This window comes from Scyliorhinus canicula, chromosome 10 (assembly GCF_902713615.1).
Source record: "Scyliorhinus canicula chromosome 10, sScyCan1.1, whole genome shotgun sequence".
Classification (NCBI taxonomy): Eukaryota; Metazoa; Chordata; class Chondrichthyes; order Carcharhiniformes; family Scyliorhinidae; genus Scyliorhinus; species Scyliorhinus canicula.
In genome coordinates this window covers 79030548-79050713 of record NC_052155.1, presented here as the reverse complement: position 1 = coordinate 79050713, position 20166 = coordinate 79030548, and the positions used below count along the sequence as shown (strand labels likewise).

Below are 20166 nucleotides of genomic sequence, written 5' to 3'. Positions count from 1 at the left end.
TGTTCCTTAACTCCGACCAACTAAACTCTGTCCTTGATCCCTCTGGGATATCCTCTCTTTCCAGTACTGCAATGCTATCCTTTAATAAAACCTGTTCTTCCTTTCCTCCTAAAAGCAAGAAGTCTTACAACACCAGGTTAAAGTCCAACAGGTTTGTTTCGAATCACTAGCTTATGGAGCACAGCTCCTTCCTCGGGTGAATGAAGAGGTGGGATATTCCACACCTGAGGAAGGATCTGCGCTCCGAAAGCTAATGATTTGAAAAAAACCTGTTGGACTTTAACCTGGTGGTGTTAGACTTCTTACTGTGCCCACCCCAGTCCAACACCGGCATCTCCACACCATAATAAAAGCAAGTTACTGCAGATGCTGGAATCGAAAATCAAAAGATGAAAATGCTGGAAAATCTCAGCAGGTCTGGCAGCATCTGTAAGGAGAGAAAAGAGCCAACGTTTCGATTCCAGGTGACCCTTTGTCAAAGCTAAAAGGCATAGAAAGTGGGAGATATTTATACTGTGTGGTGAGGGAATGAAAGGTGAGGTCATAGTCACAGAAACTAAGGGAAAAAAACTGCTAACAGCCAGAGAAACCAATGAAAAGAGTGCTAATTGCAGTTCCCAGAGAGAATAAAAGGTGTGGAAGGCCAAACAGCAGAGAAACTAAAATAAGAGGGTAATCTGTGATAGATGGAGATGTTGGGGGAGGGACAGGAGTGGGAGAGACGTAAAATTTGAAAAAGGGGAGAAGGGAGAAGCAATGGGGAGTAAAGGTAAGGAAAGGGGGGGAATATATGTATATATAAAGATAAGAAAGAAATAAAAGGTAAAAGACAGTTACAATGAAATGAATAAAAACAAAAGGGTTGAGGTGGGGTAGAGCTAATCATCTGAAGTTGTTGAATTCGATGTTGAGACCGGAAGGCTGCAGCATGCCTAACCGGAAGATGAGATGTTGTTCCTCCAGCATGCGTTCAGCTTCACTGGAACATTTGAGCAGACCAAGGACAGTCATATGGGCATGGGAGCAAGGTCTTGTGTTAAAATGGCAAGCAACGGGAAGGTCAGGGTCCTGGATGCGCACAGACCGAAGGTGCTCAGTAAAGCGATCACCCAGTCTACGTTTGGTCTCTCCGATATAGAGGAGACCACATGGAAATTGGAGCCTCTAACTCACCAAACCTTCTTACCCACACTCCACAAACTCATACATGTACAGTAACCCAGTTTTATTATTTTCACCCTCACTACAACCCCACCTATGAAATTACTATTTTTTATTTTAGTGCTATCTATACCTCTCAGTTTTTTGTGCAGCTTGGTATTCCTCGCTGATATTATGTCATGGTTCCCATACAGTTGCCAAGTTAGTTTAAACCCTCCCCGTTAGCATCAGCAAAACATCCTACAAGAAATTCGGTCCTGGATCTCTTTCGGTGCAACAACATCTGGCCTGCACAGATTATATATCCCTCCCGAGTCGGTCCCAATGCCCCAAGAATCTAAAGCCCTCCCCCTTCTGCATTATCTTTCCAGCCATGTATCCTCTGGATAAAAGCAAATTCCTGGGATGCTGGAATCTGAAATGAAAGATAAAATGCTGGAAAATCTCAGCAGGTCTGGCAGCATCTGTAAGGAGAGAAAAGAGCCAACGTTTCGATTCCAGATGACCCTTTGTCAAAGCTAAAAGGCATAGAAAGTGGGAGATATTTATACTGTGTGGTGAGGGAATGAAAGGTGAGGTCATAGTCACAGAAACTAAGGGAAAAAAACTGCTAACAGCCAGAGAAACCAATGAAAAGAGTGCTAATTGCAGTTCCCAGAGAGAATAAAAGGTGTGGAAGGCCAAACAGCAGAGAAACTAAAATAAGAGGGTAATCTGTGATAGATGGAGATGTTGGGGGAGGGACATGAGTGGGAGAGACGTAAAATTTGAAAAAGGGGAGAAGGGAGAAGCAATGGGGAGTAAAGGTAAGGAAAGGGGGGGAATATATGTATATATAAAGATAAGAAAGAAATAAAAGGTAAAAGACAGTTACAATGAAATGAATAAAAACAAAAGGGTTGAGGTGGGGTAGAGCTAATCATCTGAAGTTGTTGAATTCGATGTTGAGACTGGAAGGCTGCAGCATGCCTAACCGGAAGATGAGATGTTGTTCCTCCAGCATGTGTTCAGCTTCACTGGAACATTTGAACAGACCAAGGACAGTCATATGGGCATGGGAGCAAGGTCTTGTGTTAAAATGGCAAGCAACGGGAAGGTCAGGGTCCTGGATGCGCACAGACCGAAGGTGCTCAGTAAAGCGATCACCCAGTCTACGTTTGGTCTCTCCGATATAGAGGAGACCACATGGAAATTGGAGCCTCTAACTCACCAAACCTTCTTACCCACACTCCACAAACTCATACATGTACAGTAACCCAGGTTTATTATTTTCACCCTCACTACAACCCCACCTATGAAATTACTATTCTTTATTTTAGTGCTATCTATACCTCTCAGTTTTCTGTGCAGCTTGGTATTCCTCGCTGATATTATGTCATGGTTCCCATACAGTTGCCAAGTTAGTTTAAACCCTCCCCGTTAGCATCAGCAAAACATCCTACAAGAAATTCGGTCCTGGATCTCTTTCGGTGCAACAACATCTGGCCTGCACAGATTATATATCCCTCCCGAGTCGGTCCCAATGCCCCAAGAATCTAAAGCCCTCCCCCTTCTGCATTATCTTTCCAGCCATGTATCCTCTGGATAAAAGCAAATTCCTGGGATGCTGGAATCTGAAATGAAAGATAAAATGCTGGAAAATCTCAGCAGGTCTGGCAGCATCTGTAAGGAGAGAAAAGAGCCAACGTTTCGATTCCAGATGACCCTTTGTCAAAGCTAAAAGGCATAGAAAGTGGGAGATATTTATACTGTGTGGTGAGGGAATGAAAGGTGAGGTCATAGTCACAGAAACTAAGGGAAAAAAACTGCTAACAGCCAGAGAAACCAATGAAAAGAGTGCTAATTGCAGTTCCCAGAGAGAATAAAAGGTGTGGAAGGCCAAACAGCAGAGAAACTAAAATAAGAGGGTAATCTGTGATAGATGGAGATGTTGGGGGAGGGACATGAGTGGGAGAGACGTAAAATTTGAAAAAGGGGAGAAGGGAGAAGCAATGGGGAGTAAAGGTAAGGAAAGGGGGGGAATATATGTATATATAAAGATAAGAAAGAAATAAAAGGTAAAAGACAGTTACAATGAAATGAATAAAAACAAAAGGGTTGAGGTGGGGTAGAGCTAATCATCTGAAGTTGTTGAATTCGATGTTGAGACCGGAAGGCTGCAGCATGCCTAACCGGAAGATGAGATGTTGTTCCTCCAGCATGCGTTCAGCTTCACTGGAACATTTGAACAGACCAAGGACAGTCATATGGGCATGGGAGCAAGGTCTTGTGTTAAAATGGCAAGCAACGGGAAGGTCAGGGTCCTGGATGCGCACAGACCGAAGGTGCTCAGTAAAGCGATCACCCAGTCTACGTTTGGTCTCTCCGATATAGAGGAGACCACATGGAAATTGGAGCCTCTAACTCACCAAACCTTCTTACCCACACTCCACAAACTCATACATGTACAGTAACCCAGTTTTATTATTTTCACCCTCACTACAACCCCACCTATGAAATTACTATTTTTTATTTTAGTGCTATCTATACCTCTCAGTTTTCTGTGCAGCTTGGTATTCCTCGCTGATATTATGTCATGGTTCCCATACAGTTGCCAAGTTAGTTTAAACCCTCCCCGTTAGCATCAGCAAAACATCCTACAAGAAATTCGGTCCTGGATCTCTTTCGGTGCAACAACATCTGTCCTGCACAGATTATATATCCCTCCCGAGTCGGTCCCAATGCCCCAAGAATCTAAAGCCCTCCCCCTTCTGCATTATCTTTCCAGCCATGTATCCTCTGGATAAAAGCAAATTCCTGGGATGCTGGAATCTGAAATGAAAGATAAAATGCTGGAAAATCTCAGCAGGTCTGGCAGCATCTGTTGGGAGAGAAAAGAGCTAACGTTTCGAGTCCAATGACTCTTTGTCAAAGCTTTGACAAAGAGTCATTGGACTCTAAACTATAGCCATCTGAGATGGCCACCTGCAAAGGACCATGGGAATTATGGCCAACCCAGGACTCAGACAGATATAGAGCTTGTGTGTCTTTGCAACCCAGATAGCTAGACCTGATCGAAACCCCCGCTCGTTTGCATTCTCATGGCCCATTTCCCCAGAACAATAGGACTGCACTCAAGAAACCAATACAGCCACAGACTGATCGGCGCCACTCCCTTTACTCATAGAGCCCAACTGCCGAGGTCAATGACCGCTAAGGACCCGCCCAGCCACCAAGTCACCTGTCCCTTTATTGGCCGAAATCGAAGGCAGTGATCGAAGCCTGTCGAATTATTGGGTCCAATATTAAGGACCGCCCCAAAGAGCGCAAAACTCAGAAGGATAGAAAGGGACATAGCCATGTGTTCAGCCTCTTTTGGACCCGGCCTGTGCTAACCTCCTTTGAATCCGGGCTGTGCCAGCCCAACTTTAGCATAACGACCAGACAGCCAAGTTCAAGACCAACGATCGCTACCTGGCGGATGAGCCCAGCAGAGGCAGAGCCATTTATTCAAACCAGCCACATGATCAAGATAAAGGACTTATCCACATGCACAGTGCCAGTTGCCTGAAGTTAAGTATAGGTTATTGTAGCTGATAGGTGTAGTTTAACTTGTAGTATACTGTGCGTAAATAAACCATCTTTGAACTTGAACTGACTAACTAGTTGTGTGGTCATTTGACCGATGTACGGGAAAGCCTTATGGTTCAGTAAGAGAAATAGAAACGGTCACACTATTGGTGACGTTGTTGGGACATAACATCATATCATAAAAAGAGCCTCAGTATCATATTGGCGACTCTAAAGAGCAACATTATTATAGTATTCCACTAAATTGGCAACAAAACGTTAGCTCTTTTCTCTCCCTACAGATGGTGCCAGACCTTCTGAGATTTTCCAGCATTTTCTCAGCCATGTATCCAGTTGCTTTCTCCTCTTAATTCTATACTCACTTGTGTGTTGTACTGGAAGTAATCAGATTACTAGTTTTGAGATCCTGCTTGCTAATTGCCAACCCAGCTCCTTAAATTCTGCCAACAGGACAACATCCCTCTTTCTGCCTATGTTGTCTGTACATATGTAGATCAAGACTGCTGACTGTTCACAAAACCCCATTAGGGTGCTCTACATCCAGTTAGTGACATCCCTGACCCTGGAAACAGGAGGTAACACGCCATCCTGGATTCACATCTGCAGCCGCAGAAATGTCTATCAATTCCTCTAACGAGCAAATCATCCATCACATTTGCTTTTCCAATCCTCCTTGTACACACCTATACAGCTGAGTAATGCATGATGCTTTGACCTTAGCTCTTGTTGCATTTCCCTGATGAATCATCACTCTCATCAGTACTCAGAACTGAATATGAGTGGAGAGTGGGATGCACTCAGGGGACACCTGCACAATATTCCTGTTGCTACTTGGCTGTCTGGTGGTCACTCATTCTTAACTATAAACGTGCCATCGATGAGGCTCTCAACCTCACTGATGGATGCACCACGGTGATGGCAACTGCTAATCAAGCTCCAAAACATGGAGCTCAAGCTGCTGCAACTGACGAAAATTCCTGCCCCAATGATTATCCAGGACATGGGAAGTATCCTGGAATTCCCACATGGCACAGACTTACACTCCATAAGTTAAACAGCTTCATCATTTCGCTGCTACTTAATAATCTTTCTATTTGTAATAAATCTTACAACTGAAATTTTAAATATTAATAAACCTCACTACCATTAATAAAACTCATCAAATTGATAAACCCTGCTCATATTTAATGAATTTTACTGGTCGGAATAAACCTTAATTTTAAAAAAAGATAATACAGTACTCACCAATTTATTTCTAGTTCGGGTTAAAATACTCACCAACTGACTACGCCACTCCCTTTACTCATAGAGCCCAACTGCCAACTGTGATGTTGCACCTTTATTTTCCTTTCTGAATATGGGCTCTGACTTGTTCTTTGTGGCGGCTAGCTGCTTATATCCCTGCACCTGGTCTCGCTCCTTCCCACAATTCATCGAGTCAAGTTTTAATGTGTTGGAGTTACATACTATGATGAGACGCCCAAAAGTCAAAAATGTTTTAATGGTGAATAAAATAATTTTAAAAAACTTAAATATGGAGAAAAAATCTTAGGTTTCCATCCTTTGGTCATTCAAACATGAAACTGAACATGTGATGCATCACATGCTAATATTCTGGATATGTACTCGATTACGTGGACAGACTGGAAAAGCTGTGGTTGCTCATCCCTAGAGAGTAAAGGTTGAGAGTTGATTTGATGGAAACATTCAAAAATCAGGAGGGGTCGAAACTGTGCAGATGGTGAGAATCGTCCTTTTGCCAGAGGTTTCAAGAACCAAAGGACACTGAATTTAGGTGACTGGCGATGGAATCAGCAAATGGTCAAGATCTAGAATGTACTGCCTGACAAGGTGGTGGGGACAGATTTAACTATGGCTTCACAAGTAGTTCTTCAAACCCCGGCAGCTACAACACTTCAGCTATTAAGTCCCACCTGTAAAGACTTTTCAATACAAGTCTACATAACAAAACTATTGCCCTTCACTTGGTATCTAAACTCTGAAACTTTCTCATTTCCTTTGTTTCGCTTCTCTTATTAGATTTTTCTCAAGTTAATTGGCTGCCACCAAATCTTCACCATCTTGAGGATTTCTGCTTCTGTTCCAAAATTATTCCATGCCCTGCTACAGTCACTAACTCCGTTTTTATGTTCGTCAGGACTGGTACTCAGATCTCTCTCTTGCACTATTGAAATGTTTTTCTTCAGTATGTGATCACCTTCTGATCCAAGAGACACGATTGGAACCACCATCAGTACTTGCACTGTCCTTCCATATTCTGTAGTCTTTCACCTCATTCTGTCAATCCAGGGGTTTTGCTTCTTGACCATCATCCTGAACATTCAACAAATATTTAAATTTGGCAGTAGCTTTTCTTGCACAAAGCACTCTAATCTCATTCCTCTATTTGCTGGACCTCTGTGGAATATAGGAACGTAAGTCTACTTAAAGTTACTCAAGTACAAACCCTGTGCAATGAAGCAGTTTGTGTCCATATGCAGCAAGACCGCATTCAGCCTTGGGCTGGTAAATGACAAATTACATTCACACCGTACAGGTGACAGGCAAAGTCTATCTCCAACAAGAGAGAATCTCTTCTTGGAACTACATGGCATGATCATCACTGAATGCTCCACTATCAATATTCTGGGAGTTACCATTGTCCAGAAATTGAATTAATATTGTTATTGCAAGAGCAGGTAAAAGGCTGGGAATTCTGCGGCAAGAAACTCACCCCCTGATTCACCAAAGCCTCTTGTGGCCAAATGGCCACACATGATGGCGTCCTGCATAGGATGCTCGGAGAATTGGCCAAGTTTAAGGACAAGCAGGCTGCAGTTCAAATAAACATTGATGAACAAACTGCCGCCCAGACTCTGCAATAAACAGGAAATAGGCCATCTCCAGGCCATCCCAGGTACAATAGAACCATCATGTCAATCATACTCATCTACCAGACACCACAACGGCACTTGCATTCCTTATTTGGAAGAGCCTACGTGCCGCTGACATCTACAAACATGCCCCCGCAATCAAGATGGCAGGCCCTGATTGGACTTGACCGATCAGGGTGAATGAGCCCTGATCAATTGACTGGCAGTGACCCAGAGACTGCCCAAAAAGGGCACAAAGTCCAAGCAGGTTAAAAGGTGCGACAGCATCTCAGAATCTCTCTCTGCAACAACAACAAAACAACCGTGATCTTCACCGGCCACCACGAGGAGGACCATCACGGAAGACTAGAGCCAGAGGCAAACTAGACCAAGGACTGGACATTGAGGACTGCAGGATTCAGCACACAGATAAAGACCAATATCTGTCTGGTACTTGCTAATCACTCTAAAATTAAGTTAAGGTACAGTATGAACTTTTAGCTTTATTTAGAATAACTTGTGTTGATGGTGTGATTGTTTAACTATAGCATTGTGTGAGTATGAATAAATACTATTTGATTAAAACAAAGTCGACTTGCAGTCATTTGTCCACTGCATATGGGTTAAAGACACACTGTGGTATCAACAATTCTGTCCATCAACTACAACGGACAATTCAGGTGTATAATGGAACCGTCTCCACTTGCCTAGACGAGTGCTACTCCAACAACACCAGGGGCTCAACACCATCCAAAACAAAACAACATGCTCGACTGACATCCTATCTACCACTTTCAATATTCACTCTCTCTACCACCAACACATAAGGACATCAGTGTGTATAAGACCATAAGACATAGGAGCAGAATTAGGCCACTCGGCCCATCGAGTCTGCTCCGCCATTCAATTATGGCTAATATTTTCTCATCCCCATTCTCCTGTCTTCTCCCCATAACCCCTGATCACCTTATTGATCAAGAACCTATCTATCTCTGTCGGAAAGACATTCAGTGATTTGGCCTCCACAGCCTTCTGCGGCAAAGAGCTCCATAGATTCACCACCCTCTGGCTGAAGAAATTCCTCCTTATCTCTATTTTAAAGGATCATCCCTTTAGTCTGAGATTTTGTCCTCTGGTTCTAGTTTTTCCTGCAAGTGGAAACATCCTCTCCATTCCCATTCTATCTAGGCCTCACAGTATCCTGTAAGTTTCAGCAACATCCCTCTTCATCCTTCTAAACACCGAGTACAGACCCACAGTCCTCAACCGTTCCTCATTTGACAAGCTCTTCATTCCAGGGTTCATTCTTGTGACATTCCTCTGGACCATTTCCAAGGCCACCACATCCTTCTTTCAATACGGGGCCCAAAACTGCTTACAAAACTCCAAATGGGGTCTGACCAGAGCCTTATACAGCCTCAAAGGTATATCCCTGGTCTTGTATTCCAGCCCTCTTGACATGAATGCTAACATTGTATTTGCCTTCCTAACTGCCGACTGAACCTGCACGTTACCCTTAAGAGAAACTTGATAAAGGACTCCCAAGTCTCTTTGTGCTTCCGATTTCCAAAGCATTTCTCCATTTAGAAAATAGGCTATGTCTTCATTCCTACTACCAAAGTGCAAAACCTCACATTTTTCCACATTGTACTTTATTTGCCACTTCTTTGCCCAATCTCCGAGCCTGGCCAAATTCTTCTGCAGCCCGCCTGCTTCCTCAATACTATCTGTCCCGCTACAGATCTTTGTATCGTTTGGAAACTTAGCAACAGTGCCTTCAGTTCCTTCTTCCAGATCAGTAATGTATATTGTGAAAAGTTGTGGTGCCAGCACAGACCCGAGGCACACCATTAGTCACCGACTGCCATCCTGATCTGCAAGATGCACTGCAGCAACTCAGAAAGGTTCCTTCAACAACACCTTCCATACCTGAGAACTCTACTGGCAAGAATGACCAAGGGCAGCAGATGCATGTGAATACCATCAACTCAAAGTGTTTAACCTTTTGCAAGTACAATGAGAAAACTGTATTTTAAATTTAAGGCAATTTGATTTTTATTTCTCTTATCAATACCACCTGATACCATTAATGTTTGTCTAATACGATGAGAAACAGCTGGTTCTTAAAAGCAATGTAATAAAAGGCCGACAGTGACACAGTAGTTAGCACTGTTACCTCACAGCACCAGGGATCCAGGTTCAATTCTGACTTGGGGTTACTATCCGAGTGTAGTTTGTACATACTCGCAGTTTCTGGGTAGGTTTCCTCTGGGTGCTCCCGTTTCCTCTCACGGTCTAAAGATGTGCAGGTTAGATGGATTGGCTGTGCTAAATTGCCCCTTAGTGTCCATAGGCTAGACAGGGTTACGGGGAAGGTCAGGGGATCAGGCCGAAGTGGAGTGCTCTTTTGGAGGGGCTGTTAGACTCTATGGGCCAAATGGCTTCCTACTGTACTATAGGGATTCTATGATTCTGTGTCTTGACTGGCCAAACGGATCCACTGACTTTCCAAATATAATTTCCTTAGCTTGTTCCATGTGGTTTGTGCCTTTTTCATAGAAGTCTTACTTGACAGCATTAGTATTTCACTACATACTCCAAGAGCACTTTTGAAATGGCATCTTCAATCTATTTTACATCTAACTTCAACCTTCTTTCGTGACCTCAACACATCGTCAAAGCTCAAGTAGTAATTTTACATTCCTTCAGCTTGCATCAATCCTCACTATCGAGTGAACCAATCTGTTCTACATATTCCCGAAGCGCTACTACTATCCAGCACTGTACAGTCAAAAGAGTACGACTAACACATTTGTCACATGGCTAAAACTTCTAGTGACCTGTAAAATTTAATTCAGAGTCATCATTACCTTCAACCTCTGTCTCAGAATCCTCTGTGCCATGCTCCATTTTAAAGACCCTGCATCTTTAGTTTGGATAGTTCACTACATAATGATATGTCGCGGCACATCTGAACCACCTCTTAACTGCTCCTTGAGCATTCCTGGAATTCACTGGCATATTACTGCAGTTTCACTTCTGTCTTCTGACAGGGTAGCACAGTGGTTAGCAATGTTGCTTCACAGCACCAGGGTCCCAGGTTCGATTCCCGGCTTGAGTCACTCTCTGTGCGGAGTCTGGACATTCTCCTTGTATCTGTGTCGGTTTCCTCCAGGTGCCCCGGTTTCTTCACAAAAGTCCCGAAAGAAGTGCTGTTAGGTGAATTGGACATTCTGAATTCTCCCTCTGTGTACCTGAACAGGCGCCAGAATGTGGCGACGAAGGGCTTTTCACAGTCAATGCATTGCAGTGTTAATGTTAGCCTACTTGAGGCAATAAAAATTATTATTATGAATAGCCAGATATAGCGAAGGTGCTTGCCTCCTCATTCTTCCGGTTTTTAATCCTTCCTTTGCATTTGTAACTGTGTCCAGTATCTCGACCATTCCAAAATCTGGTTATCATCAACTCTTCTATTCCTTGCTTCAATGCAGAATGTTTCACTTGTTCCAGGAAGACTGAAGGAACAAACTGTTTCCCAGGAATTTCTTACAAGACAGTAGACAACTAATTTAACAGATTCTCCCTCTCTTCTTGAAAGAAGAAACAATGCCTCTTCGCGAGTGACATAACTCTTGTCCACATGATTCATCCATGCTCCAGAGCCGGATTCTGGGAAGACTGGAATATATTCACACCCTAATAATTTGCACATGCTTTCTGCCATTTTCCACAAGTGCTATAAGAAATGCAGATCTTTTGTCTACGCTTTTTCCAACCGTCAGGCAATCACCCTCTGAAATAATGTAAATTTCCAGAAAGCAATATGGTGAAGGACAGAAACAGAGCCAATCTTTCTACAAGCAGTTATTTACAGTTACAAATTACAAGCAGCTACGTCCAACCACATTACATAGAATCACAGAATTTACAGTGCAGGGGGCCATTCGGTCCATAGAGTCTGCACAGTCTCTTGGAAAGAGCATCCCACTTAAGCCGACACCTCCACCCTATCCCCGTAAACCAGTAACCCGACTGAACTGAAGGGCAATTTAGCATGGCCAATCCACCTAACATGCACACCTTTGGACTGGGGAGGAAACTAGAGCAACCAGAGGAAATCCACGCAGACACGGAGAGAACGTGCAGACTCCGCAAAGACAGTGACCCAAGCCAGGAATCGAACCTGGCACCCTGGAGCTGTGAAGCAACTGTGCTAACTACTGTGCTACCGGGCTGCAAACATTCAGTCCATGTTCAATTTTATGGGGACAATTTTATGGGCACAAGTTAATCACCAGTTCATGCCCATGTCAGGCCCTTGCTGCTTATTCTCTTATTTCCCCTTTCTTTTATTTTTTGCCAATACATTTTTGATCCATGGATGATTTACGGACATATGTCTTTAAGTCAGTCTGCATCTTTAATTCAAGCAGAAGGAAGCAAAGGCCTGTGCCTTAAATTCAAACACTCAAATCTGGAAGACTGTGCTGATTTAGACTGGTGGCTGCTGTCTGGCCAGCATCAGTGCTGACTCGGCTTGATTGATTTGGCTGACGGACTACTTAATTGGCCCAAAGAGTTGCGCTCTATCCAGTTACAGTTGGTGATTGGATATGATCCCATTGAAATGTTTTCAGAGTCACGAGGTTCCAGTTTGGTTTCAGTTTTGATTCTGACAGCCTGGATGAAGAGATCTCACTAACTCTCACCAAAAAGATGCAACTAATTCTCTCCAGAAGGCCACTGTGGGTCTGACTCTCTTTCAGAAAGTCTGGGTGTCATTCTCTTGAGACTGCAGAGGCCTGAAGTCAAACTACGAGCTGAATGCAAGGTTTAATTTGAAATAAAGAGTATCTCCAGAAAGATATAAACATGAAGGAGAACCTTGAGCTGAAGGCCAAGTTTGATGAGAAGGGGTGGGATTCGCCGTTGCCTGATGCCAAAATCGGGAAACACGATTGAGCAGAGAATAGGTTCCGACACCAAAATCGTAGCGAGCACAGATTTGATGCCAAATTGCAATTCTCCATCACTGCAACAGTGGTGTCAATGCGGTCTGGAATGCATGTTCAGTAAACAGCCTTTTCCTATCATTAGCGGGCCTTCCCCAGTATTCTCCGGGGCCTCCGTGAAACGGAAAGTGTCCAACATCACCTTAGCTTGCTGACAGTTGTGCCGCTGGCCGGGGGGCTTCTGCCAGGGCCGGAGGGAGGAGTGGAGGTGGCCAGAAGGTGGGCTGTGGGGTCGGCTTAGATGGGCACAGGACACCATTGCCGCAGTTGGAAAGGCAGCTATATAGCTGTGCATGCCGCTGTTAGCCCACTGTGAACCTAGGGCATATGCATGTCACCCCCAGGCAACCCTCCTAGGCGCCCTCTGGCCCCAACCGACCCATCAGCTGTATGGGCACGCTCCAGCACAACCAGTGCCATCTTGTTGCCTGGGATGAGTGTGTGTGGGGACTGTAATGTGTATATAAAAGACCATAAGACATAGGAGCAGAATTAGGCCACTCAGCTCACCGAGTCTGCTCCGCCATTCAATCATGGCCGATATTTTTCTCATCTCCATTCTCCTCCCTTCTCCCCATAACCCCTGATCCCCTTATTGATCAAGAACCTATCTATCTCTGTCTTAAAGACACTCAGTGATTTGGCCTCCACAGCCTACTGCGGCAAAGAGTTCCACAGATTCACCACCCTCTGGCTGAAGAAATTCCTGCTCATCTCTGTTTTAAAGGATCGTCCCTTTAGTCTGAGACTGTGTACTCGGTTTCTAGTTTTTCCAACAAGTGGAAACATCCTTCCCACGTCCACTCTATACAGGCCACGCAGTATCCTGTAAGTTTCAATAAGGTTCCCCCTCATCCTTCTAAACTCCAACGAGTACAGACCCACAGTCCTCAACCGTTCCTCATACAACAAGCTGCTCATTCCAGGGATCATTCTTGTGACATTCCTCTGGACCCTTTCCAAGGCCAGCACATCCTTCCTGAGATACAGGGCCCAAAACTGCTCACAAAACTCCAAATGGGGTCTGACCAGAGCCTTATATAGCCTCAAAAGTATATCCCTGGTCTTGTATTCCAGCCCTCTCGACATGAATGCTAACATTGTATTTGCCTTCCTAACTGCCGACTGAACCTGCACGTTACCCTTAAGGGAATCGTGAACAAGGACTCCCAAGTCTCTTTGAGCTTCTGATTTCCTAAGCATTTCTCCATTTAGAAAATAGTCTATGCCTCCGTTTCTCCTTCCAAAGTGCATAACCTCACACTTTTACACATTGCATTTCATCTGCCACTTCTTTGCCCACTCTCCTAGCCTCTCCAAGTCCTTCTGCAGCCCGCCTGCTTCCTCAATACTACCTGCCCTTCTGCAGATCTTTGTATCGTCTGCAAATTTAGCAACAGTGTTTTGATTTGATTTATTATTGTCACATCTATTAGTATATAGTGAAAAGTATTGTTTCTTGCATGCTGTACAAACGATACATACCATACATAGGGAAGAAAGGAGAGACTGCAGAATATAATGTTACAGTTATAGCAAGGTGTAGAGAAAAGATCAACTTCATACGAGGTAGATCCATTCAAATGTCTGATGGCAGTAGGGAAGAAGCTGTTCTTGAGTCGGTTGGTATGTGACCTCAAACTTTGCTATCTTTTTGCTCACGGGAGAAGGTGGAAGAGAGTATGTCTGGGGTGCGTGGGGTACTTAATTATGCTGGCTGCCTTTCTGAGGCAGCGGGAATTATAGATAGAATCAATGGATGGGATGCTGGTTTGCGTGATGGACTGGGCTACATTCACAACCTTTTGTAGTTTTCTGCAGTCTTGGGCAGAGCAGGCTCCATACCAAGCTGTGATACAACCAGAAAGAATGCTTTCTCTGGTGCATCTGTAGAAGTTGCTGAGGGTCGTAGCTGACATGCCAAATTTCCTCAGTCTTCTGAGAAAGTAGTCGTTAGTGGGCTTTCTTAACTACAGCGTCAGCGGGAGGGGAGGGGAGGGGGACCAGGACAGGCTGTTGGTAATCTGTGCACCTAAAAACTTGAAGCTTCCGACCATTTCTACTTCGTTCCCATTGATGTAGACAGGGGCATGTTCTCCACTACGCTTCCTGAAGTCAATGACAATCTCCTTCATTTTGTTGACGTTGAGGGAGAGATTATTGTTGTCGCACCAGTTCACCAGATTCTCTATCTCATTCCTATACTCTGTCTCGTCATTGTTTGAAATCCGACCCACTGTGGTGGTGTCATCAGCAAATTTGAAAATCGAGTTGCAGTGGAATTTGGCCACACAGTCATAGGTGTATAAGGCGTATAGTAGGAGGCTGAGGACACAGCCTTGTGGGGCACCAGTGTTGAGGATCATCGTGGAGGAGGTGTTGTTGCCTGTCTTTACTGATTGTGGCCTGTGGGTTAGAAAGTTCAGGATCCAGTCGGCAGAGAGAGGAGCCGAGGCCAAGGCCACGGAGTTTGGAGATGAGTTTCGTAGGAATGATCGTGTTGAAGGCTGAGCTGTAGTCGATAAATAGGAGTCTGACATAGGTGCCTTTGTTATCTAGGTGTTTCAGGGTAGAGTGCAGGGTCATGGAGATGGTGTCTGCTGTGGACCTGTTGCAGCGGTAGGCAAACTGTAGTGGATCAAGGCAATTTGGGGGCTGGAGTTGATTCGTGTCATGAATAACCTTTCGAAGCACTTCATGAAGATGGATGTCAGAGCCGCTGGACGATAGTCATTAAGGCACGCTGCTTGACGTTTTTTTGGTACAGGGATGATGGTCGTCTTCTTGAAGCAGATAGGGACCTCAGATTGTTGTAAAGAGAGGTTGACGATGTCTGCGAATACCCCCGGTAGCTGATCCACGCAAGACCGGAGTGCTCGTCTGGGTACCCCATCCAGGCCAGTGGCTTTCCGTGAGCTGACCTTCGAGAAGGCTGCTCTGACGTCTGCAGTGGTGATCTCAGATACAAGTTCATCCGCAGCTTCTGGGTTGGAGGGCTCACTCTTGCTGACCTCTTGCTCAGTGCCTTCAGTTGCTTCCTCCAGATCATTAATGTATATTGTGAAAATATATCAGCCTCCCGAGTGTCAATCATGGACCCAGCGAATCCCACACCATTCTTCATTGGAATCGATTGTGTTCCACAAGGCGCCGATGTTAGCCCCTCCACAGTCATTGAATTGGTCCAGGTTCAGCACCAGTTTTGCTGTCTTATAAGCCCTCGATTTCTGTGCCGGCGTCAACACTTAGTCTCAGAAACATAGAATCCCGCCCATGGTGTTTCTCAAGAAAGCTTGCTGCATGAGAGTACTGTATTTTCTAACCTGCGGGGACCCTGAATGAATGACTCTACAAAAAAGACCATTACCAGCTGTAAACCAGAGACTTTAATGAGCAAGCATGCTGTGAATAAAGTGTGCAAACCATCATCTGAAGCAGAGAATCTCATCTTTTGACCTTGATTATCAATATTTTCACCCTCCCCTCCCCATCTGTGTTTGTCTGTCTTGTGTGTGGGAAGAAGATGGGACAGTTAAATTGGGAGTTGGGGATAGTTAACCAGTTGTATTTACTGCATTTATCCATGATAGTTCTTGTTATAAATAAACAGTAATTGTGTTTAAACATACAAACCTGGTGACCTATGTCCTTCATATGATTAAACACAATTAACATACAATTAGCACAGCACTGCTCAGTTGCATTGGCACGGTCAATGAAATGTTCAAAACTGAACATCACAGGATGTTTCGCTGTCAGGTCACCAGAAGTGAAAACTTAGCATCGTAAAGAGAGGATGAATTATTGAATACCATTGTCAGTCTGCTAACAAAGAGCCAGACACTAATATAATCCAAACCACACATGTAATAATGGTAGAATGCAACTAACTAACCGCCAACTATGCCAAATAGGTAATATGATCATAGGTCATCAAGGGATGCAAAGTGATACGCAGCTAACATATTGGTACATGCGTAGTCATGTTTAAAGGGCCTTACATTTTGCCAGCTTAAGCCAATTAATTTGATCATAATTATCAACATAATTTAGAATAGTCTTACCCTTGCTATGGAAAATATAGTCAAATAACATGGTGTCAGTCATGCATCAATTTTTATACCCATTCAAGAACTATTGCTGACAAATTAAGAAATACCTTCAAACCGGTAGTGCAGAGCCATTTGAGGGAGACTAACTCAGGCCTCTGATTTATCAACAAAATATTGTGAGGGGGCAAGGATGATGGTGAAGAATTATTGCATAACTTTCACCGAGAATATAAAATCTATAGCACAGAAACGGGCTATTTGGTCCAACAGGTCCGAAATGTGTCCATGCTCCACGCAAGCCTCTGCCCATTCTATTTCATCTAACTCTGTCAGCACAAATTGTTCTCGTACTTATCCTTTTTACACTTAAATGCATCTATGCAAAGAACAATACAGCACAGGAACAGGTCCTCCAGCTCTCCAAGCTGGCGTCAATCATGATGCCTGTCTAAATTAAAACCTTCTGCACTTCCGGGTATGTATCCCTCTATTCCCATCCTATTCAGTATTTGTCAAGATGCCTCTTAAATATTGCTTTCATATCTGGTTCCACCACCTCCCCGAGCAGTTTCTAAGTACTCACCACCCTCTGTGTAAAGTAACTTGTCTCGTACATCTCCTCTTATCTTTGCCCTTCGCACCTTAAATCTATGTCCCCTAGTAATTTACTTTTCCACCCTGGGAAAAGCGTCTGACTATCCATTTTTTCTATGCCACTCATAATTTTTTAAATCTCTATCAGGTCGCCCCTCGACCTCCTTAGTTCCAGTGAAAACAATCTGAGTTTATCCAACCTCTCCTCATATCTAATACCTTCCAGACCAGGTAACATCCTGGTATTCCTCTGGAACCCTCATAAATAATCCACATCCTTCTAGTAGTGTGGCAACCAGAATTGTACATAATATTCCAACTGTGACCTAACTAAGGCTCAATACAGCTGCAGCATAACTTGCCAATTTTTATACTCAATGCCCTGACCGATGAAGGCAAGCATGTCGTATGTCTTCTTGATTACCTCAAAGTCGCTTTAATATTTTTCTGTAAAATTCCATGTGATAGCAAGTTTCACATTTTAGCCACACTCTGATAAAGAAGTTTGTCCTCAATTTCTTGATAGATTTATTTGTGACAATCTTATGATTATGATCCTGGATTTTGCAATCTCCCAGAAGGAGCATTTTCTTAAGTTTTCTCTATCAATTTCCTTCCCAGCTATGAGCTGTACTTGCTGTTATGATGAAAAGTCATCGACCTAAAGTTTACCTCTGTTTCTCTCTCTACAAATACTACCTGACCTGCTGAGTTTTCCCAGCATTCCTGTTCTTATTTCAGGTTTTCACTATCCAAAGACTTTGCTTTTGTCTTCTTGTTGTCAAGCTTCTTGGTCACACATTTGCATTGTAAATTGATGTGTAAACATTTCCTTGCAGTTAGATGCCAAGGGAAGGAACAGGGCGCATTGACCATCATTGTTTTTAGCAGTGTATTCAGAGCAGGGAGGTCAAATGGTGACAGATGAACAGACACATGTTTGGGAGTGATGAGACCAAACAATTGGCAATACTGTGATTGGAGATGATGGAAAGAATTAGAGCAAGAACATGCAGTAAGTATAATACATCGATCAAAAAGGTAAGGATGGAATTAAGGAAGACACAGGGCAACATATTTGCAACCAGAAGGTTACATGCAAACCTCCATTCACTTTGTTTTTCTCAGCCATCCTGTACTCTTGCTGGACGCTCTTGCTCACTCATGACTCAAAAACAGTCCAACAGCCTGGTCAAATTCCTATCCACGCCTCTCCTACTCTAAAACAACCATTGATCTGTAACAAGTCACCTTATCAAATCATATAGCTACCACAACAATCTTGTATCCCATGAAGCCATCTCAGGTTTTCTAATTCCAAGTGCCACACAACTCCAGCAATAAATAGCAGCCTGCAAAGAGTAAATTGATTAGTTTATTGTACCTTGTTGCAGGAAGTGTGCTGACTCTGGTGAAGAATACTGATGGCTCAACATCCACATGGAGCCCTAAAGAAAGATTCCTGTAGTATCCATCAATGTGGCCTGGTCCTCCAGAATATTTGAAGTTCAAAACGGCTTCTAATGTCTGAAAAACAAAAATGGTTTTTGAATTTTGGTTACATGCACTCATTTCAACATTTCAACAGGCAAGTAATTAGCAAAATAGCAATAAGTTAGTTTGCAGCTTATACTCATTGTCGTTACAGGGCCACTCAGCTCCTGACCATAGAAACCATCGAAATGTTACAGCACAGAAGAAGCCTTTTGGCCCATCTTGTCCATGAAAGCCCGAGGACACCCAGGTGCCATTTCTAATCCCACCTTCCTGCGCCCGGTCCATAATCGAGAAAGCTTAGAGGACTTAAGGTGCAGATCCAGGTACTTTTTAAAAAAGAGTTTAGGGTCTCTGCCTCCACCACCACCTCGGGAGTGAATTCCAGACTCCCACTCCCCTTCTGTATCAAAGCGATCTTCCTGATATCCCCGCTGCACCTTCTGCCACGTATTTTTAAGCTATATCCCCTGGTTCCAGAATTCTCCATCAAGGGAAACAATTTTGCCCTGTCCACTCTTTCTCTTCGCCTCAGTGCACCACCAACAACTCTCAAGAAGCTCAACACCATTCAGGAAAATGCAGTCCGCTTGCTCGGCACCCCACGCACCAACATAAACATTCACTCCTTCCACCACCAATGCAGAGTAGTAGCAATGTCTACTACAGAAACTCACCAAGACTCAACAGCAACTTCCTAACACGCGACCTCCATCATCTTGAAAGACAAGGGCAACAGACACATGGAAACACTACCAACAAGTTTCTCTTCAAGCCACACATCATCCTGACTTGGAACTAAATTGCCATTCCTTCCCTGCCACTGGATCAAAATCCTGGAACTCCATTCTTCACAGCGCTAATTCAGCTCAGCAACACCTTCAAGTACAATTTGGGATAGGCAACAAATGCTAACCTGGCCAGTGACACCCCCATCCCATGAAAAAATGAAAAAGTACAAATATTGATCAACCATGGCTGGTATTCTCCAGCCCTTCACAGCGGCAGAATTCTCTGGTCCTGCAGGCAGCGCATTCCCCCCTCCCGCGGGTTTCAAGGATAATTCACATTGACAGCAGTGGGACGAGATAATCCGGCCACCAGTGAATGTCGTGCCACCTCCCACTGCTGAGAAACACGTGCCTGGAAGACCAGAATCAAGCCCATTAATTTCATATTATGATTTAAGAAATGTTAAATATTTATCTTGAACTTACAACACGTGCAGATGCTTCAGTTAAAATATATACCAACATAAATTGATGACAGTGAATATACCTTATACATACACACACAAAGTTCAAACATTTCTAGGGGAAAATTAGTTCACAAAGTGCTGCTTTGAGGAGCAGCACTTATAGCTATGTACTTACATTGATTCCCGGGGGTAGGGAGCACCACAGACTA

At 43.8% G+C, this 20166-nt stretch overlaps 1 protein-coding gene across 1 annotated transcript in view; it reads right to left on the bottom strand.

Moving 5' to 3' along the window:
* Positions 1-20166, bottom strand: part of trappc9 (trafficking protein particle complex 9) — a 1005291-nt gene that overhangs the window by 603363 nt on the left and 381762 nt on the right. Inside the window, 1 exon segment of the mRNA XM_038809220.1 lies at positions 18650-18792. Coding sequence (XP_038665148.1) covers positions 18650-18792 — 143 coding nt within the window.